The sequence below is a fragment of the Cupressus sempervirens genome, chromosome 5 (genome assembly GCF_028749045.1).
Source record: "Cupressus sempervirens isolate cs-2001-9-10 chromosome 5, ASM2874904v1, whole genome shotgun sequence".
Taxonomy (NCBI): domain Eukaryota; kingdom Viridiplantae; phylum Streptophyta; class Pinopsida; order Cupressales; family Cupressaceae; genus Cupressus; species Cupressus sempervirens.
The window spans coordinates 330,496,762-330,514,056 of NC_143122.1; the positions used below are offsets into that span (position 1 = coordinate 330,496,762).

At 32.6% G+C, this 17,295-nt stretch overlaps 1 protein-coding gene across 3 annotated transcripts in view; it reads right to left on the bottom strand.

Annotated features, from left to right (window-relative positions):
• Positions 1 to 2,927: 2,927 nt before the first annotated feature.
• Positions 2,928 to 17,295, bottom strand: part of LOC149556030 (UDP-D-xylose:L-fucose alpha-1,3-D-xylosyltransferase MGP4-like) — a 71,896-nt gene continuing 57,528 nt past the window's right edge. The window contains exon 4 of one of the 3 annotated variants that reach the window (XM_089830144.1): positions 2,928 to 3,497. In XM_089830144.1, the coding sequence (XP_089686270.1) occupies positions 3,342 to 3,497 (156 nt within the window). In that variant the 3' untranslated portion in view covers positions 2,928 to 3,341. Of the gene's footprint in view, positions 3,688 to 17,295 lie in introns of all 3 variants that reach the window. The other 2 variants (XM_089830143.1, XM_089830142.1) reach the window with 2 other exon arrangements.

Below are 17,295 nucleotides of genomic sequence, written 5' to 3' on the forward strand. Positions count from 1 at the left end.
TGTCGGATTCAATTAGCTCGAACATTCACTCATGATGTTCTACTTTGAGTCTCAAGGAAGCAAAGCAGATGATTTTGTTATTTTTTGGTCGAGCAAAGGTCTTGGATGAAGCATTTATCTAGTTGTGTTTTTTAAGTCTATATTAAGGGAGATGGGTGTTTCCAAACTTGCAAAGGATTACGAAATATGGAGCAGAAAGTATTGTTATTCAAAATAAAGACAGACTTCAATGCAAATTCTCATTGGAGTCCTTCATATCCCTCTGGTTGAGTATCATCATCATTAGTTTCCTTCTTGATTGTTGTTATCGTCTCCTCTTTCATTCATCCATTTTCTTGTTTATTGCGGACATCAATTTTTTATTTCATTGTTGTTTTTGTCTTCATAACTAACATCTTCTAGCTTCTTGCAGTATTCAATTCAGGACTATTCATGTTGTCCTGATTGACGCGAGAAAGTTATAGAGGCGAATATGTCATGATGATGGTGATGAGGATTTTGAAGGTGAATTTGATCTTATTTTGATTACCATTGTAACTTGGCATCTAGAAGACATCTAAGGGTTGATATACCTAGACTTTGTGTAATTCTTTCTCTGGCAGTTTATGTTTTAAGTTCTTTTCAGTTTCTTTTCGGTTCTTGCATTATTGAGTATGAGTCATCATTCATATTTGACTTGATTCGATGAGATTGTTCATGTTTGTTTTCTTTATACTGAAGCGCTCAAGTTGAGTGGTTGTTGAGATTCATTGAAGGTTATGGTTTGTTGAAACTAATCGTTAAAAGATATGTTTGTATTGATTTTGTGTTGAGCATTTGAGATGCAATGTGCACACATACAGAGGAAGTGGATTTGCTATCGTGAAGAAGCTTACTAGTGACATGAATAGAAAACAAACCCAGCTAATGCTATGGGAGTTTTTGCCTAGAAAATAGAGCACAATGACAAGAAGTCTTCTTCATCGATAATGATGATGGACATGAAAAAATTTCAAGGGCACGTCAAAATGCAATGAGGTGATAAGAGATTGTTGTAGTCATGGGACTAAATTATCATTAAAAGAAAAGGACCTTATACAAAGGGAGGCTTCATGACCGATGGGGCCACTCTTAAACATCACATACTAAGGGAAGAATTAAGCTTGGGAAAAAAAAATCAATTTTGACTATTTAACACTTTTGCTCTAGGAATTAAGCTTAGTGTGTGATGTTTACGTCGTCCGGACCAATGGAGATGTCTTTAAAAGCCCACATGGCAATGAAATTACTTTGTTGATTAAATTATGATGTGATTTGTGTGCATGTTGAGATTAGATCTCAAAGAAATAAGTACTTTTGATTATCTCCTAAATATTGACCATAGTGATGGTTTTTAGTTACGAGTTATCAGTCTCTCTCATGATTACAAGATGCAATGGGATAGTGAGGGATTATGCAATGTTGTTTGCAATCTTGATTGCCCTTTTAATGAAAAGAGAATATATATATAGAGAGAGAGAGAGAGATTACAAGACAAGGAAATGTCCAACCCTTTGCAAGTGTATAATCAACATCTTATTGTGGTGACTAAAAGTTGTCCCTATTGAGAGGGAGTCTCAGTTATTAAAGTTGTCCCAACTGAGAGGGAATCTCTGTTAAAGAGAAGAAAAAAAATCTCACTTACTAAAAAATTGTCCCTGCTGAGAGAGTCTCTGTTAAGAAAAAATATCAATTATTAATGCATTCTTCTTGGCGAGAAGTTTGAGGTGGAAGTTTCGTTCTACCCTCTACGAGTAGATATGATGGACCACTCTTTGCAAGTAGGCATGGTGGAAATGTATTCTTCTCTAGGAGAAGTCTTAGGTGAAAGCTATCATTCCACCCTCTACATGTAGGTAGGGTGGGCCACCCTTTTCAAGCAAGCATGGTGGAAATGTATCGTTCTCTGGGAGAAGTTTTGAGATAAAAATCTTTGTTCTACCCTCTACGAGCAAGCATGGTAAAAGTCTTGTGTGTGACTCCATTCTACATACCTATGAAATAGCTATGGTGGATTATGTTATGATGAAATAACATATGTTATGTGAATTTATCATTTTTTGTTGCAGCTATGTAAGCATGCTTAACTAAATGGTTCTTGCTAAGAGGGAGTGTTGACGTTTGTAGCTGCGATAGAGATAGTCTCCATACTTATTATATATATTGCATCAAGTGAAAAACATTGTACACTTGAATTTTTATTATAAGTAAAAGATATATTTTGCTAGTATGACTGGATTTATCCCTTCAAGTGGAAGGGTTTCCCCAGGATAAATGCTATGTCCTTTGTGTATTGTTTACACTCTATTGTTGTTGTTTATCCATAATTCTGGGTCAAAACATTAACACATTAAAGATTTCAAAATTGATTAATTAATTGTTCAAATCTTTTTTAAATATATATTTAACATTTATAACATTGAAAAACATAAACATTGATTTCAGATAAAAAAACCACAGATACACGAATCTGTTATGCAATAATTCCTGCCTTATATTTATTGGAATTTGAAAACCAGTATCAAATTAATTATAATTTCTTATATTTTCAAACTTTTGAGATCATCGTGAGAAGGGAGAAAATATACGTCAGTATGGAGAAAATAAACCTCAACTAAATGAGTACGGAGAATCGATATCCCCCAGGCTATGGCTCTGGGATGAACACGCGTTATGTTATCGAATAGCTAAACTATGTTATGAATAAAAAGCCCACCCAAAACAATGTTGATAGAGATCTGAAGTGATGTGTGATCCGAAGTGGAGAGTGACGGCTCATTCAACCGACACTTCAGCTTTTTTTTTTGTCAAATACCTACTTGAAATACATTACAAGGATCACTTGTTTAAATATGTGATTGGTCATTTTACTGGTACGACCAGGACAAGCTTAATAGATTCAAAGTTAATTGCCATCAATACTTCCAAGGCCTTTTATTGATTCGTATCCCTGATTGAAAATGCTTCATTTTCTATTGTCATGCAAGAAGAATTGCAATACAGGAATTAATAATAGAAAGTTTGAGACTCCCCATCCGCAAGCAATGTAGAGGAAAATCATTCCAGAATCTACTTCATATTTACACATTAATGCCTCCTGCAAAATAGTTTCTTGAGATCTCTCTTCCTTGCAATCCAAGGGAAAACAGCTCAGTCCAAAGGTTTTGAACATAAACCTTTATGCAAGAAGTGTAGTCGCCCTAATCACCCTCTTACGAGAATGAAAACAGCAGTCAAGAAATTTCTAGTCTCGTGAAATAAATATTCCGGTTGACTTCATTTTCTTAAAAAAATTGAAAAAAGCAGTTTACCTTTGGAAGTTGCTATGCTTGTAGCTCCGGATGAAAGGGTGAACGAAAAAATTGATTGGTTATCCCAATTAAAGGACACTTGATTTCTTCAATATAAATATTACAACTCTTTCCATGTGGAATGTTAACTTGTAATATCTGACAAAGGTGACTCTCTGGCATGTTCATCTACAAGCCAGAGACCAAAATCATGAAACCGCTTGATTTTCTTATCAAAGCCTACAACGTAATTGTTATGAATAATAACATGTTTTCCTTCTGTTTCTTTCCGCCATGTTTCATTCTTGAAATATAAACCCCCTGATGGGAATGCATACTGAGGTAAGAGATAAAGCCTCACCTGCAGCCACAATAGATACTTTAAGGAATGTTCAATGATTAGAAGGCATTAAGACAAACTAGAAGGTACATCAAAAAAACTTTCTACAATTTGTTAACCTCGAGAGAGCAACTGAAAAAACATCAATCTGAAATATACAATTACAAGAACCAGCTTTATCTATTTGCAGATAGCATTCAACATTATTTTCCTGTAGAATTTAAGACATTTAGGGAAAAAAATTGTTTGCTTAGCAAGAGATATAACATTTCCACAGTTCATGATAATGCTTAAGCATGATTTTGGATTTATGTGTAATCATTTTGTATCAGAGTTTCAGGTCAAATTCTATGATCATTTTTCTCTATTTTTGTATCCTTTCTGCGTTTACTAGTAAAAGTAAACAAAATTCAGAAAAGAACATGTCATATAAGGAAGCGACTCCTCTCAAATGCAGAGGAATGTCAAATTATTAGTCCCTGCCTATATATAGGAAGGGAACTAATGTTTTGATTAGGCCCCCTCCTATTAATTTTGTGCAACCCAACAAAGTTCAAGTTCTGAAGTTTGACAAATTTTTAGTTTTGAATTAATTTCTGTTGATTAATTTCTTTTCTCCTAATGGTCTCTTACAATTTTCCTGGGTTTATACTATTTTCCCACTTCAAAAAAAGGAAAAATATGAGAAGACATCATTAATTGCTTTAAACAAAATGTAGACACATGTTACTTCAAGCACAGTGCACGATGGAATAAGATGAAATGGAACACAAGCTTGGGAAAAGCAAATCTGACAATCATAAATTGGATAATAATTAATATCATAACTTTTTCCTTGCTGATATCACATGGCATATAATTTTTTTAAAATGTTTATTTTCCTTCACCATATATTACTAATGGAAGCACTTGGTTTTGATAAAGAATTGGTTTCCTCCATAGCCACGACAGACACAAATATACAGTGTTGAAAACTATGTCATTTCTCTCATTTTTACCCGTATTAAAAGTTTCCCTTGCTGCTAAAGGGATTTTACTGAAAGATTCCAGATAAATAGGTAAAATAATTTAAGTAATATATTTTTTTATAATAATAGTAAAGAATTTTTTATTTTTCATATACATTAATATTATTTGATTAAAATACTTGTGAAATTGTATTATATTTAATATGAAATACATTCCATTAATATTATATAACTTCACTGATAGATCAGTAGTAATGAATTAATATTTTATGCCTATATTTTTGTGAAAAAAATTAGTGTATTTAATTTTCAATTATTAAATAGATTTTTAAGATACATTTCTTATAATGTTCAGATTTTAAAAATAATTATTTACGTTAATTGCTAAATAGTATGACCTTATTTTATTGATCATTATCTTTTAAAATTTTAAATACATATATAATTTATTAATTTGAAATTAATCAATTAAAATAAAATTAAAAGATCAAAAATCTTGATAGATATGATATTATGAACACTGCTCTTATTTTCAAACAATCAATTAGATCTAAAAAAAAATCTATGCATATTCTTGATATATCCACAATATAATATTTCGGGCTTGAAATTTCTAACACAACATGCATCCATCCTTCACTTTCAAAATATATTTCAAAATAATATTTTCTTATACTTTTTACAATAAGCAGGGACTCCTGCTCCAAAGAGCTCTTGTTTAAAATGAAATCCCACATATGCAATTTGAATTTCTCACCATCCATTGTGTGACATATTTTGCAAAGGATTAGGGGAAGAAGATTGTGAATTTAAGTTCTGTAGAAAAGGATATTCTATAAAAAGATTTGAGAGTTGTCTATTTCTTTTTCAAAGACCAACTAATAAAGCTGCCGTTGCCAACTTGCAGCTGGGTTTGGTGGTTTTTTCCTGACATTTTTTTGTTCCATAGGATAGGCATTTAGTGGGTTTAGCCACACAAAAACTTATTAAAAACTCGTCAAAAACTGGGTTTAGCCGTATTATATAATAATCATTATATCATAATATAAAAATACAAAAAATATTGAGAATAAGTATATATAAGTATACTATAAACTTGAAATATAAATATAAATATTAAATTATCAAAAAACAAATAATCTATAATCTAAAATTTATATATATATGAATGAATTTAACTCTATAAATATATCCGTTTACTGAATTAATTATTATTAAATCTATAATAAATATATTATATTAAAAACAAAGCAAATATGGCCTTGAGAATTAGACATGGTTGAGGAGATGAATAATGTTTGCAAGTTTAGGGTCTTCTGGTATTTTTGCATATTAATGTCAACTACGATGGAAATAGACTTTGTACAGGACAATGAATATACAAGGACCCGTGACTGTCAATTCCACTGGATATGTGGATGGTAGAAGGCATACCTATGATGTGTTTACTCTGCTTTGAAGTACAGTTGATTCGATATGTTAGCAATGGGTTGTGCTCACCATTCCAACAATTATGTGAACTCTATGGCAAATACTGTTCTTGTTTTGGAGGAGATGGAATCTGGTGCATGCATTTGGTTTATGGGTGACATTCAGAGTATGGTCTTGGCTTCAGTTTCTTATATTCTGCAGGTGGGCATGATAGAGATTGAGCATTGTAGTCAAGGTAGCGTGCACTCGATGTTGTAGATGCTTTGTTGAGCTTGTGACCACAAAATGTAATGTCTACCTCTAGTTTACTTTTCATGTTCTATTGCCGAATTCTTTTAGGCCAGCTTTTATGGTTGTGTTATGATTTAGTGGTACTTGGTCACCTGATTTTATTGGATGTCTTGGCTTCAGTTTCTTATATTCTGCAGGTGGGCATGATAGAGATTGAGCATTGTAGTCAAGGTAGTGTGCACTCAATGTTGTAGATGCTTTGTTGAGCTTGTGACCACAAAATGTAATGCCTACCCCTAGTTTACTTTCCATCTTCTATTGCCGAATTCTTTTAGGCCAGCTTTTATGATTATGTGTTATGATTTAGTGGTACTTGGTTACCTGATTTTATTGGATGTTGTTTATTTGATGAGTTATTTGATACTTGATTATTTCATGTATTCATGGTTTATTTTTTCGATGATGATGCTTTGTATGTTCATATAGTGATCTTAGTTGTTTTATAATGATAGATGGATGATTATATACAATTTTTATAGTTACTTACCTCATACTTGCATGTGTATGGTGTACATGTATGTTTTACTTTATGTTTGATGTTTCTGATGTGGTTGAGGGAGGGAGTCGTAGTCATCTACTAGTCAGGATCTACACGATGTATCACTCCCCCACATTGCATGTTTAGTTTAGATTTATATGCATATGTACATGTTCAGCTTTTATGCAGATTACAGGTACCAAGCATCGACTTCCCTTAATTGTCAAGATGAGCGTGCCCTATCGCAATATCTCAAAGGTAAAGAAGGGAGATAGGTTTCAAGTCCAAATCCTAACCTTGAGCCAATTGTCCTAGAATCTAGGACAAGTATCTAAGTTATGTACCCTTCTGAATTCGTCACGTGACATGAATTTGAGATTTTGACCCTTTGAGCTTGAATTTGTACCTTGTCTTTTAGATGTGTTTGTTGGAAATATAAAAAGAGTAACTGAGACGGGAGAGGTGAATCATTTACTGCAAAAACAAATCCAAGATCCCTTAAGATGTTAATACAAATCAAAATCAAACTCTGCTGAAACTGAAATACTATTGTAACTCGGTTAGCACTGAATCACTCAGTTGACACAATAACTCGGTTAATACTAAATATATGCATTGTTACTCGATTAACACTGAACATACAGATCTTATGATATTAAATGTGATTACCTTTAATTAACTTAGTTGTAGAAACATAAAGCAAATAACATGAAAACATATGGCACCAAGATTTAACGTGGAAACCCAATTTGAGAAAACCACCAATTGCAACTAGTTACTCTTTTTCACTCTTCTGAAGTGAGCCCTGTTAGAAGTCAACCCTATTAAATGTTATAAAACACATTGTTAGGTGTGACACTGTTAAAGGATTTAAATCACCTTGTTAGGAGTGGCCTTGTTAGAGGACTTTAGACACTTCAATCTAGAAATGCCACCTTGTTAAAGGATTTGGCAAATAGTGTTTAAGCGAACTCTGTTAAGAGATTTGATACACTGCTACAATTATTAGAGACTAACAATGATATAACCTGATTGTTGATGCAACTGTATATGCTGATTTCAGATCTTTGTTCTGGCTTGAATACTTGATCCTCCTTGATTAGATAAAACTTTGCAGCTCGGTCAACTCGGGATACTCTGTTATCCTTCCAATTTGCTTATTTGGTTTATCTTTTCAATCCCATGCTTCTCTCTTTCAGTCCACAACTTGACCTTATATCATTTACTTTGCCAAGTCAACTTGAATATATTTTCAAATATTCAATAATCATCCCTTTAGTCGGCCAGACTTAATAAATAAATTCATCATACTAAATATGCTGACTAAAGAAAATCCTTCATTAGCCAACCCAGCTTGGTCAACACTAACTCAGAAAAAGACTTTCTTCAGACTTCCTTTGTCAACCGTATGAACTCGGTTAACACTGCATCCTGAACTGAATTCCCTTTGGTAACCGAGTGAGCTCGGTTAACACTAGTGCCTTGCCAACTTCTTTTTGGTGCCCGAGTGAACTCGATAGACACTGTCTTCTTGCAAACTTCCTTTGGTGCCCGAGTGAACTCGGCAGACATTGACTCTGAACTTGATTAGATCTCTGGAGCACTCCATAGACACTGGAAACTGTCTTCATCGCCCGAGTGAGCTCAGCAAACACTGACTAGTAAAGACTTGACATTTTGTGTAACATCAAAGATAATATACAATTGAATAATTGTTTTCAACAAAGTTTTATTATTTAATTCTGTGGGTCCATTGTGATTTTCAGCTATAATTAAATCAAATAAAAATATTATTAAATGATTTAATTTAACAAAAAATTTATAAAGTAAAATAAATTTTTAATTATATATAAATTATTGAGAAATTAATTAAATAAAAGAAATAAATTTAATGATTTAATTAAAAGTTCCAATTTGGCGTAATTATATTTATTTAATTTAATAATAATTAATTTAGAAGTTTCAATTTAATAATGAATTCCAAATATTAGTATTAGTTAAATTAATAAATATACTTTCTAAATACGACTTATTATTTAATAAATGCAAGTGAGAATAATTTAAATAAACTTTTTTATAATTAAAACACAAAAAATATGCACATGGAATTAAGAAATTAAAATAATAATTGGAAAAGGCTTTTTCTTGCATGTTCGTCAAACTGAAACCCTAGAGGAGAAAGTTCTTTATTAGGAAATTAGAGCTCATTTCTCCACACGAGTTTGGAGGAGCAAATTTCAGAAAGGGTTTCGAAAGACGGAATTCTTGCAATGTTCAACCATTCATCTAGTTTAGCATCAGATCGAGGTAAGAATTCTATTGCGATTCTCACAGTAATTTCCCTTCGAATTTTTCCTTTGTCTTCTTCATGTCTGTTTATGGATCTTTTGTTGGAAATTGCATTTTAAATTGAAACCCTTGTTTGAGAAATTATTGTTCTTCGTTACTAAACGTTTGTGAAAGAAAAGAATTGAAAACCCTCATTGAAAATATTAAAATTGATGAAAATTAATTTATGGGTAGGGTTTGGAAACTGAGAAAAGTTTGTTTTATAAATTTGACTAGTTGAAAATAATTTTCCTATCAGATCTATACTATAAAAGTATTTTAAAAACTATATATAAATAAATTATTACTGTGGTAGCAATATTGTTCTAGGCTAGGAATCAAATTTTTTGTTTAAAAAATTATATTTAAAAAAATTAATTGGGTGGGCGGGGGCCACAACCCCCCACCCCCTTCTTCCCTTCCATTGTACTTGGCTACAATGGCAGCCAAGGCTGTCATGCAGTCCAAGCAGCCAGGCCGCACAGCAGCCACCCCTTCATTAGGGGATTTTACATTTTATATTAAAGCTTCTTTTTTAAAATTCTTTTAAAAAACTAGGAATCAATTAAAAAAAAAAGATTTTATATTTTAAAAAATTAATTGGGTGGGTGGGGGCCACAACCCCCCACCCCCTTCTTCTTCCCTTCCATCATACTTGGCTGCAATGGCAGCCAAGGCTGTTGTGCAGTCCAAGCAGCGAGGCCGCACGGCGGCCAACCCTTCATTAGGGGATTTTACATTTTCTATTAAATCTTCTTTTTTTTAAATTCTTTTACACAAAAACAAGTTTATACATATATTACTATTACTATTACATTAATAAGTATTATTAAAAAAAATTTAACTAAAATTTTATTTTATAGATTATTATTATTATTATGAATTATTGTTATTATGAAAATAAAAAAAATAAAAATTGTATTTTATATATATAAAGTGTACATTAACGAGATTTTAATTACTTTTTATATTAGTAAATTTTATTTTGTGGAAATAGTATTATATTATGGTGACTATTAATGGATTGTTATAATCAGTTCATTTGGAATTTTAGATAGTGGGTCTTATGTGTAGAGTTGAAATCAAAGAAGTTTTCCATATAGATCATGACTGAAATAAATACATTAGCTTATTTGGGAAGATGTAGTTGACTAAATTAAATAAATGAAATCTATATGTTTTGATCAATTCAAATCAAAATCCTCATTCAATTGGGATACTTTCGAAAACAAAAACTTGAAAACCTTATTGTGAATTGAATTTTTATGATATTATTGGCAAACCAAATGAACTATGTAACTACACTTGTTTAACTACTTGATGAGATGTATGTTTTATTTCGTGTTGGTGTTTGGGTTAAACCTAGTTTTGACCAATTTAGCTATGTATGCCAGAGGCTTGGGAGGTGTTTAATCTATGATGATATGTATAATATTTTGGTCACGATCTTTTATTCCCAACCATTGTGATGCATTCACGTATTTCTGAGACGAGATTCTTGATGAGTTATTTGCATGCTTTCCAATTGCTTGTATAGGACTGAGGTGAATAGTGTGATTTTCTTGGTGTAACCTATGATTTTTCAATCAGTTATCTTTTGGTGCTTTCCAATTGCTTGTATAGGACTAAGGTAAATATTGTGATTTTATGAAATATATTTTTTTGAGCTTAGGGTAGGTTATCTATGTATATGTTGGGAAGTAGCTTGCAATGGAAGTCGGAGCCCTAAAGAGGCTACCTGGGCAACCCATTGTAAGTTGTATTAATAAGTGATAACATTTCATTAAATGGGTTACAAAAAATTACAAGAGTTAATGTTTTACCTCGCCCATGCCTCGAGTACTAGTACAGGCTAGGATGGGAGTAGAGAGGATGCTTAGTTGCGACCTTGCCTCGTTAGTATGCCTTGTCTGTAAAAAATGATACTAATGCCGCATAGAGTCATTAAGAGGGCAAAGTTTAGAGAGACTACCAGGGTAACCTTAGAGTTGGCTCATGTGATGGCACTTGCCCACATGCAAATTAGGTTTCCTATGTGTCTTTGTTGCCTCTGGAATTATATGTTAGTTGTGTACTTGGTACCTTTAAGATAAATTGCTATCAGGGTTCCTTGACCTAGACTCTTGTTACAATTTTTGGATTGTTATCTGTTTGGGACTTGAAATTCTCTCCTCAGCATAGTGGAAGTGGACCATTTAAGTTCCACGAGATCAAGTGGTAGTGTTTCTTATACCATTGAGCTCCGACAACTGGATGTCATTGCTGGATATACTTGTGCAATTGCTTTATTCTTCTGATCTTGTGATTTTGTTCTATGGTCATATTTTGATTTAGTGTACTTTGATTATTTGAGATCTTATGAAATGTTGTATCTTATCATGATGTATATTCTTTTAGCATTTCATACCATGTGACTTGTACAAAGGATGATTATGCATTTTGGTTATGTCATGTGGCATCTTATGTACTTGTATATTATTTCATTTGATTTCATACTTGTGATTTTCCTATGAAGTGGATTTTGTTTATCTTAATATAAAATTATGTATGTGATTCAACGTCATGGAACCCTTGAGAGATGTAGTTGTTATCATATTGAGAGATGTAGTTGTTATCGTATGTATGTATGTGAATTATTGCTTCTGCTATGTTATCTCTTCTTGTTTTAATTTTTCAAAATAAATTGTTTAGCAAACTTAGGGACTTAATTTCTTTTAGGTTCCCTAGTGGAGCATTATACACAATAATCAAGTGGTACAACATGGTTATACCATTGGTGGTTAATTCATTTTGTTGGAGGCACATTATGCTTTTGCAACGTGTTTTTGAATTGAGAGTATTATTTTTAGGCATACCATTCACCTTGCATATTGCAAGTCTAATGTGACCTATTGTTCACAAATGGTTAGTTAAATTATTTATCTCCACTAAGATGGAGTGGCAAGATGGGCACCCATGTGAGGGTGAGGACGTGTGATTATTTGATTTTCTCGTGACTTGAAAACATCATTTTAATGAGGCATTAATATAGTAAGAATGACATCTTCCCTTTCTAGTGTGTGTAGGATGTAATTAATGCTTCATGAGGGGGATGCTTAGGAGTTACATATACCAAATTGGATGGTGGAAGTCGAAGACGCTTGTGTACAAATTTTTCTTTTCTATTTTCTTGCTAGGATGGCTCCACATCTCGAAGCCATTAAATTTATTTCAATGGTATTGTGAGTTATTGGAGGCATAGGATAAAAAAATGAATGGAATGTTCTTTTCCAATTTATGTTTTTAGTTATCCTCCAAAGAAACAAGAATGCTGATTTGAATGAAGTTCAAATACATATCCTGTATATGTATATGTATATGTATATGTACATGTATACGTATACGTATATGCATATGTGTGTAGTGGACGGCTATATTAAAAAAAGAGATCTTTAAAATATATAAAGAAATTTCAAATATTAATAGGATAGCATTGTAGATTTGGTTGTGTTTCTGTTTTTCATCAATGTTTCAGATCACAGTACCTAATCCATCATCAGGATGTTAGAAAGCTAAGGAACACAACTGAATCTAGAAACAACAAATAGCATCTCTATGGATTGTGGAAATCCAATATTCTTAATTGATAAAGCATTTGTCATATGCATTATAGATCTTTAATGCATGATATACTAAAACATACGCTAAATATCTACTTAAATTGCTCCCCATGGAGTGCACCAGGCACCAGTATAAGGAAACACATTAACAACTACATGCAACCAATATTAAAAAGAAAAGAAAATTAAAAATAAATCAATATTGTAAAGTTTCTGCAAATTCTGCTATAAATTACACTGAGATAATACCTCTTTGTTTTTCTTTGCTGAAGATGATCTTCTTTAGTTCAGACTTGAAGTGTTTATCAATAGTATAAATACTATTCTAGAAATGGTCTTACTCTACAATAATTTGAATAAAGCAGTAATGTAGAGGAGCAGACTTCATTTTTTATTGTTTGCTCTCTATCCTCCTACTTACCCTATATTTATATTGAACCCAAGAGGCATGTCCTTACAAAGGACATGACTCTTCTAGGTCGGCCCTTATAATAAACACATAATTATCCTCCAAGATCGACGTCTATTAGAAGATCAAATTAGACAACAAACAAAGTTTAACAATTATGCGAACTAAATATTATTTAATGCTCCTAAATGAGATGCTGATAAAGTACTTCATAAAGGGTTATAAATAGGCAAATCCTACATGAGGATGTTCATGCTTTATCTGATCATGTACAATCTATTGTTCAAATCAGTATGTTATCGAAGTTGCATAGAATTAACAATCCCTCCTAACTTGATAATCATACTAAGAGATAACATATCTAGCAACATCAGTCAAGATGAATAAGCATAGATTGATACTCTATCCATCTAAATCTTCTAAGCATGTGGTACCATAGAACACATGATACTATGTCATATTACCATCATGTGAAATGACTTATCACTCATACTAGTGATAATAGTATTGCATGGAACGCAACATACAGGATAAAATCCGAAGAATGATTAAATTCTTCATTTATCCAAGTTGTGACTCATAGGTACTAGCAATCCTATATAACAACATGATCCTGAGTTAAGATCTACCAAAACACAGGATAAAATCCGGAGAATTATTAAATTCTTCCTTTATCCAAGTTGTGACTCATAGGCATAGAAATGTCTACATCACAAAATGATCTTGAACTCATCTAGATCTGATAGTAGTTCTCTATTGTTCAACATATTATCTAAGAAATCATCATCTCTTGTAATGTCTTTTATACAAGTGTTCATTATCTCAGAAATCGTCACCACTTAAATAATGAATACAAGTGGTGAAACCCATAATAGTCAATACCCTGACAATAATATTTTTAATTAAAAATTATTAATAATTAAATAATACAAATGTATTACAATTCAACCATACCAAGTTTTTTCCTGAAGTGATCTATCTTCATGAGAGAGAGAGAGAGGTGTTTGGTAAGAATATCTAATGTCTGATCTGTAGTGCAAATGTATTCTAATTTTACAGTATTCCTATCTACCATATCTCTTACATAATGGTAAGGAATTTCAATATGCTTGGACCTGTCATGAAAAACTGGATTCACAGAAAGCTTGATGGAACTCTGATTATCACAATGAATAATAGTAGGATTCATGGGTTGACCAAATAATCCCACAACTTTTTCAGTCAAACGTCATTGTTGCGGCAATGTATTCAGCTTCTATAGAAATTTGTGTTACCAATGCCTGCTTTCTGCATATCCAAGATATCATTGCTGAGTCTAAACTGAAACAACATCTTGAAATGTTTTTTCTATTAGTAACAATTCTAGCCCAATTTGAGTCTGTGTAACCATGTAAATCCAAGTCAACTTTCTCATACTCAGAGCCCAATATTAAGAGTGCCTTGTAAGTATCTCAAGATGTGTTTGACTGCAACTAGGTGAATCTCCTTTGGCTCACATATAAACTGACTTGAGGCATTACTAGCATAGCAAATATCAGGCCTCGTATTTACCAAGTACATAAGAGACGCAATCATCTGTCTGTAAAGAGTAGAATCTATGGAAGGTGATTTTGTTGTTGCTTCCTTAAGTTTATGTAGATTAGTCTCCATTGGAGAAGACATAGGTTTGCAGTTCTACATTTCAAATCTCTTCAAGATATCTAATGTATACTCTCCTTGATTAAGTATGACGCTGTCAAAATTCTGCCATACTTCCAGCCCTAGTAAGTAATGAAGCAGTCCTACATCTTTCATCTCAAATTCTCTGATTAGATATTTCTTGCATTGATCTATAAGATGATCATCACCTGTTATTAGTAAGTCATCAACAAACAATATCAAAATTACCATAACATCTTTATCCCTTTTATAATAAAGATTTGGATCAGCTTCATTCTTTCATACCATGCCCTTAGAGCCTGTTTGAGCCCATAAAGAGCTTTCTTGAGCCTGCAAACAAAAACTTAAAGGTTATGAGTTTCAAATCCTTTAGGTTGCTCCAAATATACTTCTTCTGTAATCTTTCCATTCAAAAATGTTGTTTTTACATCCATCTGATGTACTTTCCATCCCTTCGATGTTGCAATAGCTAGGACAACTCTTACAAATTCCCTCTTTCTGAGAGAATCCCCTGGCTACAAATTTGGCTTTATATTTTTCAATGCTCCCATCAACAGCATGCTTGATTTTAAATATCCACTTAGCGGAAACCACAGATTTTCTTTCAGGTCTTGGAACAATTTCCCAAACATCATTCTTAATAATGAATTAGTATTTTCGTCATAGCATCCTTCCAAGCTGTATGTTTAATAGCATCTGGAACATTGGTTGGTTCTGATTTAGATAAATCACTCATGTTTGTTGCATAACTAGAAAATCTTTTGGGTCTTTGCTTTCTTTGAAGGTTCCAGATGGTGCAGCGAAGTCTTGTGCTTCCTTTGTTGTCTTAATGGCCCAAAGTGGTCTTTTCTTTGGATTTTGAGTTTCCTCAAGATTAAGATTTTGAATTTCATCTTCAATTTCTTCAATGTTCTCCCTCTGGAACTCAGATTCAGTATTTTCTTCAAAACTAGGTAAGGGAGAGGGTTCTCCAAAACTTAGGGCTCTTTTGAATGCTAAATCTTCTTCAAATATTACATCCCTACTAAGTTCAATGTTTTTCTGACCAGGTATGAAAATCCAATATGCTTTAGATGTTTCCCTATACCTAACAAACATACCTTTCCTCCCAAAGGGTTCCAACTCAATTCTCTTTTCTTTTGAAACATGTATATATACTGGAAACCCAAAAAACCTAAGATGACTTATATTAGGTTTAACCTTAGTAAAGACTTTTTCAGGAGTTTTATCTTTAAGGTAGGAGTGAGGACTCATGTTTTGAATAAAACAACTTGTTTTATCTTTAAGGTAGGAGTGAGTAGTCCTATTTTGAATATAGATAGCAGTACAAGAAGCTTCTGCCCAAAGATAATATTATAAACTTTGATCAAATATCATAATTCTTGTTGCTTCTATAATTGTTCTATTCTTCCTTTTTGCTACCCCGATTTGTTGTGGGTTATAAGGAACGGTATACAACCTCTTAATTCATGTTTCTTTATAAAACTCTTTAAACAAATCTGAAGTATATTCCCCTCCATTATCAGTCCTAAGAGTTTTAATTTTGTGTCCCGATAAGTTTTCAATTAAGGTTTTGAATTCTTCAAATCTCGATTTCTTTTGATTCTTTACACTTTAAGAAGTAAATCCAAGTTTTCATAGAGAAGTCATCTATAAAAAGTATATAGTACCAGAATCCTCCAAGAGAAGGAACATAAGTCCACATAAATCTGAGTGGATTAATTCCAAAACATTGTTAGTTTTTCTAGTGCTATCATGAAATGGACTTTTGGTGTTCTTACTCAAAGCGCATCCTTTGCATATGCTTGAGTGATCTTTATTCAACTTCGGTAAACCAATTACCATATTCTCCATAGTTGATAAGGTTTTGAAATTTAGATGTCCTAACCTTTTGTGCCATATTTCATTTATATCAACAGCTTCATGAATTACGGCTTTAATAGGTTGACAAGGTTTTGTATTGAGTTCATACAAGTATCCATTTCTTTAACCGATCAACTTTGATTTCTAAAATGAAGAGTTCTTGGACCAAGTCATTACTTTACTGTCCATGAATGCAACATTATGTCCATCATCTTCAAATGTTGTAACCGAGATTAGATTCTTTTTTATTCCTAGTACATAGAGTACTCTTTTGAGATGTAGAGAACTACCTGACTTCACTTTCAAGGTGCAATTCCCAATTTCTTTGACTGAATGAGCGGAATTATCACCGATGGTAACTTCACCATCAACTTCTTCAGATATAGAGTCCAGTGCTTCTTTGTAATCCTATAATGTGTTGAGATGCTCCACTATTAATTAACCATGTTTTGCTTGATACTTCATTTGATAGTGCAGAATACAATACACGATTCTCAGGGTCATAGTTATCTTCTTTCCTAGTAATGTTTGTACAATTTACTTGTTGCTTTGTATTCTCAGGGCAATTAGATCTATAGTGTCCAAATTTTTCACATTTGAAGCATTTTATTTTGGATAGAT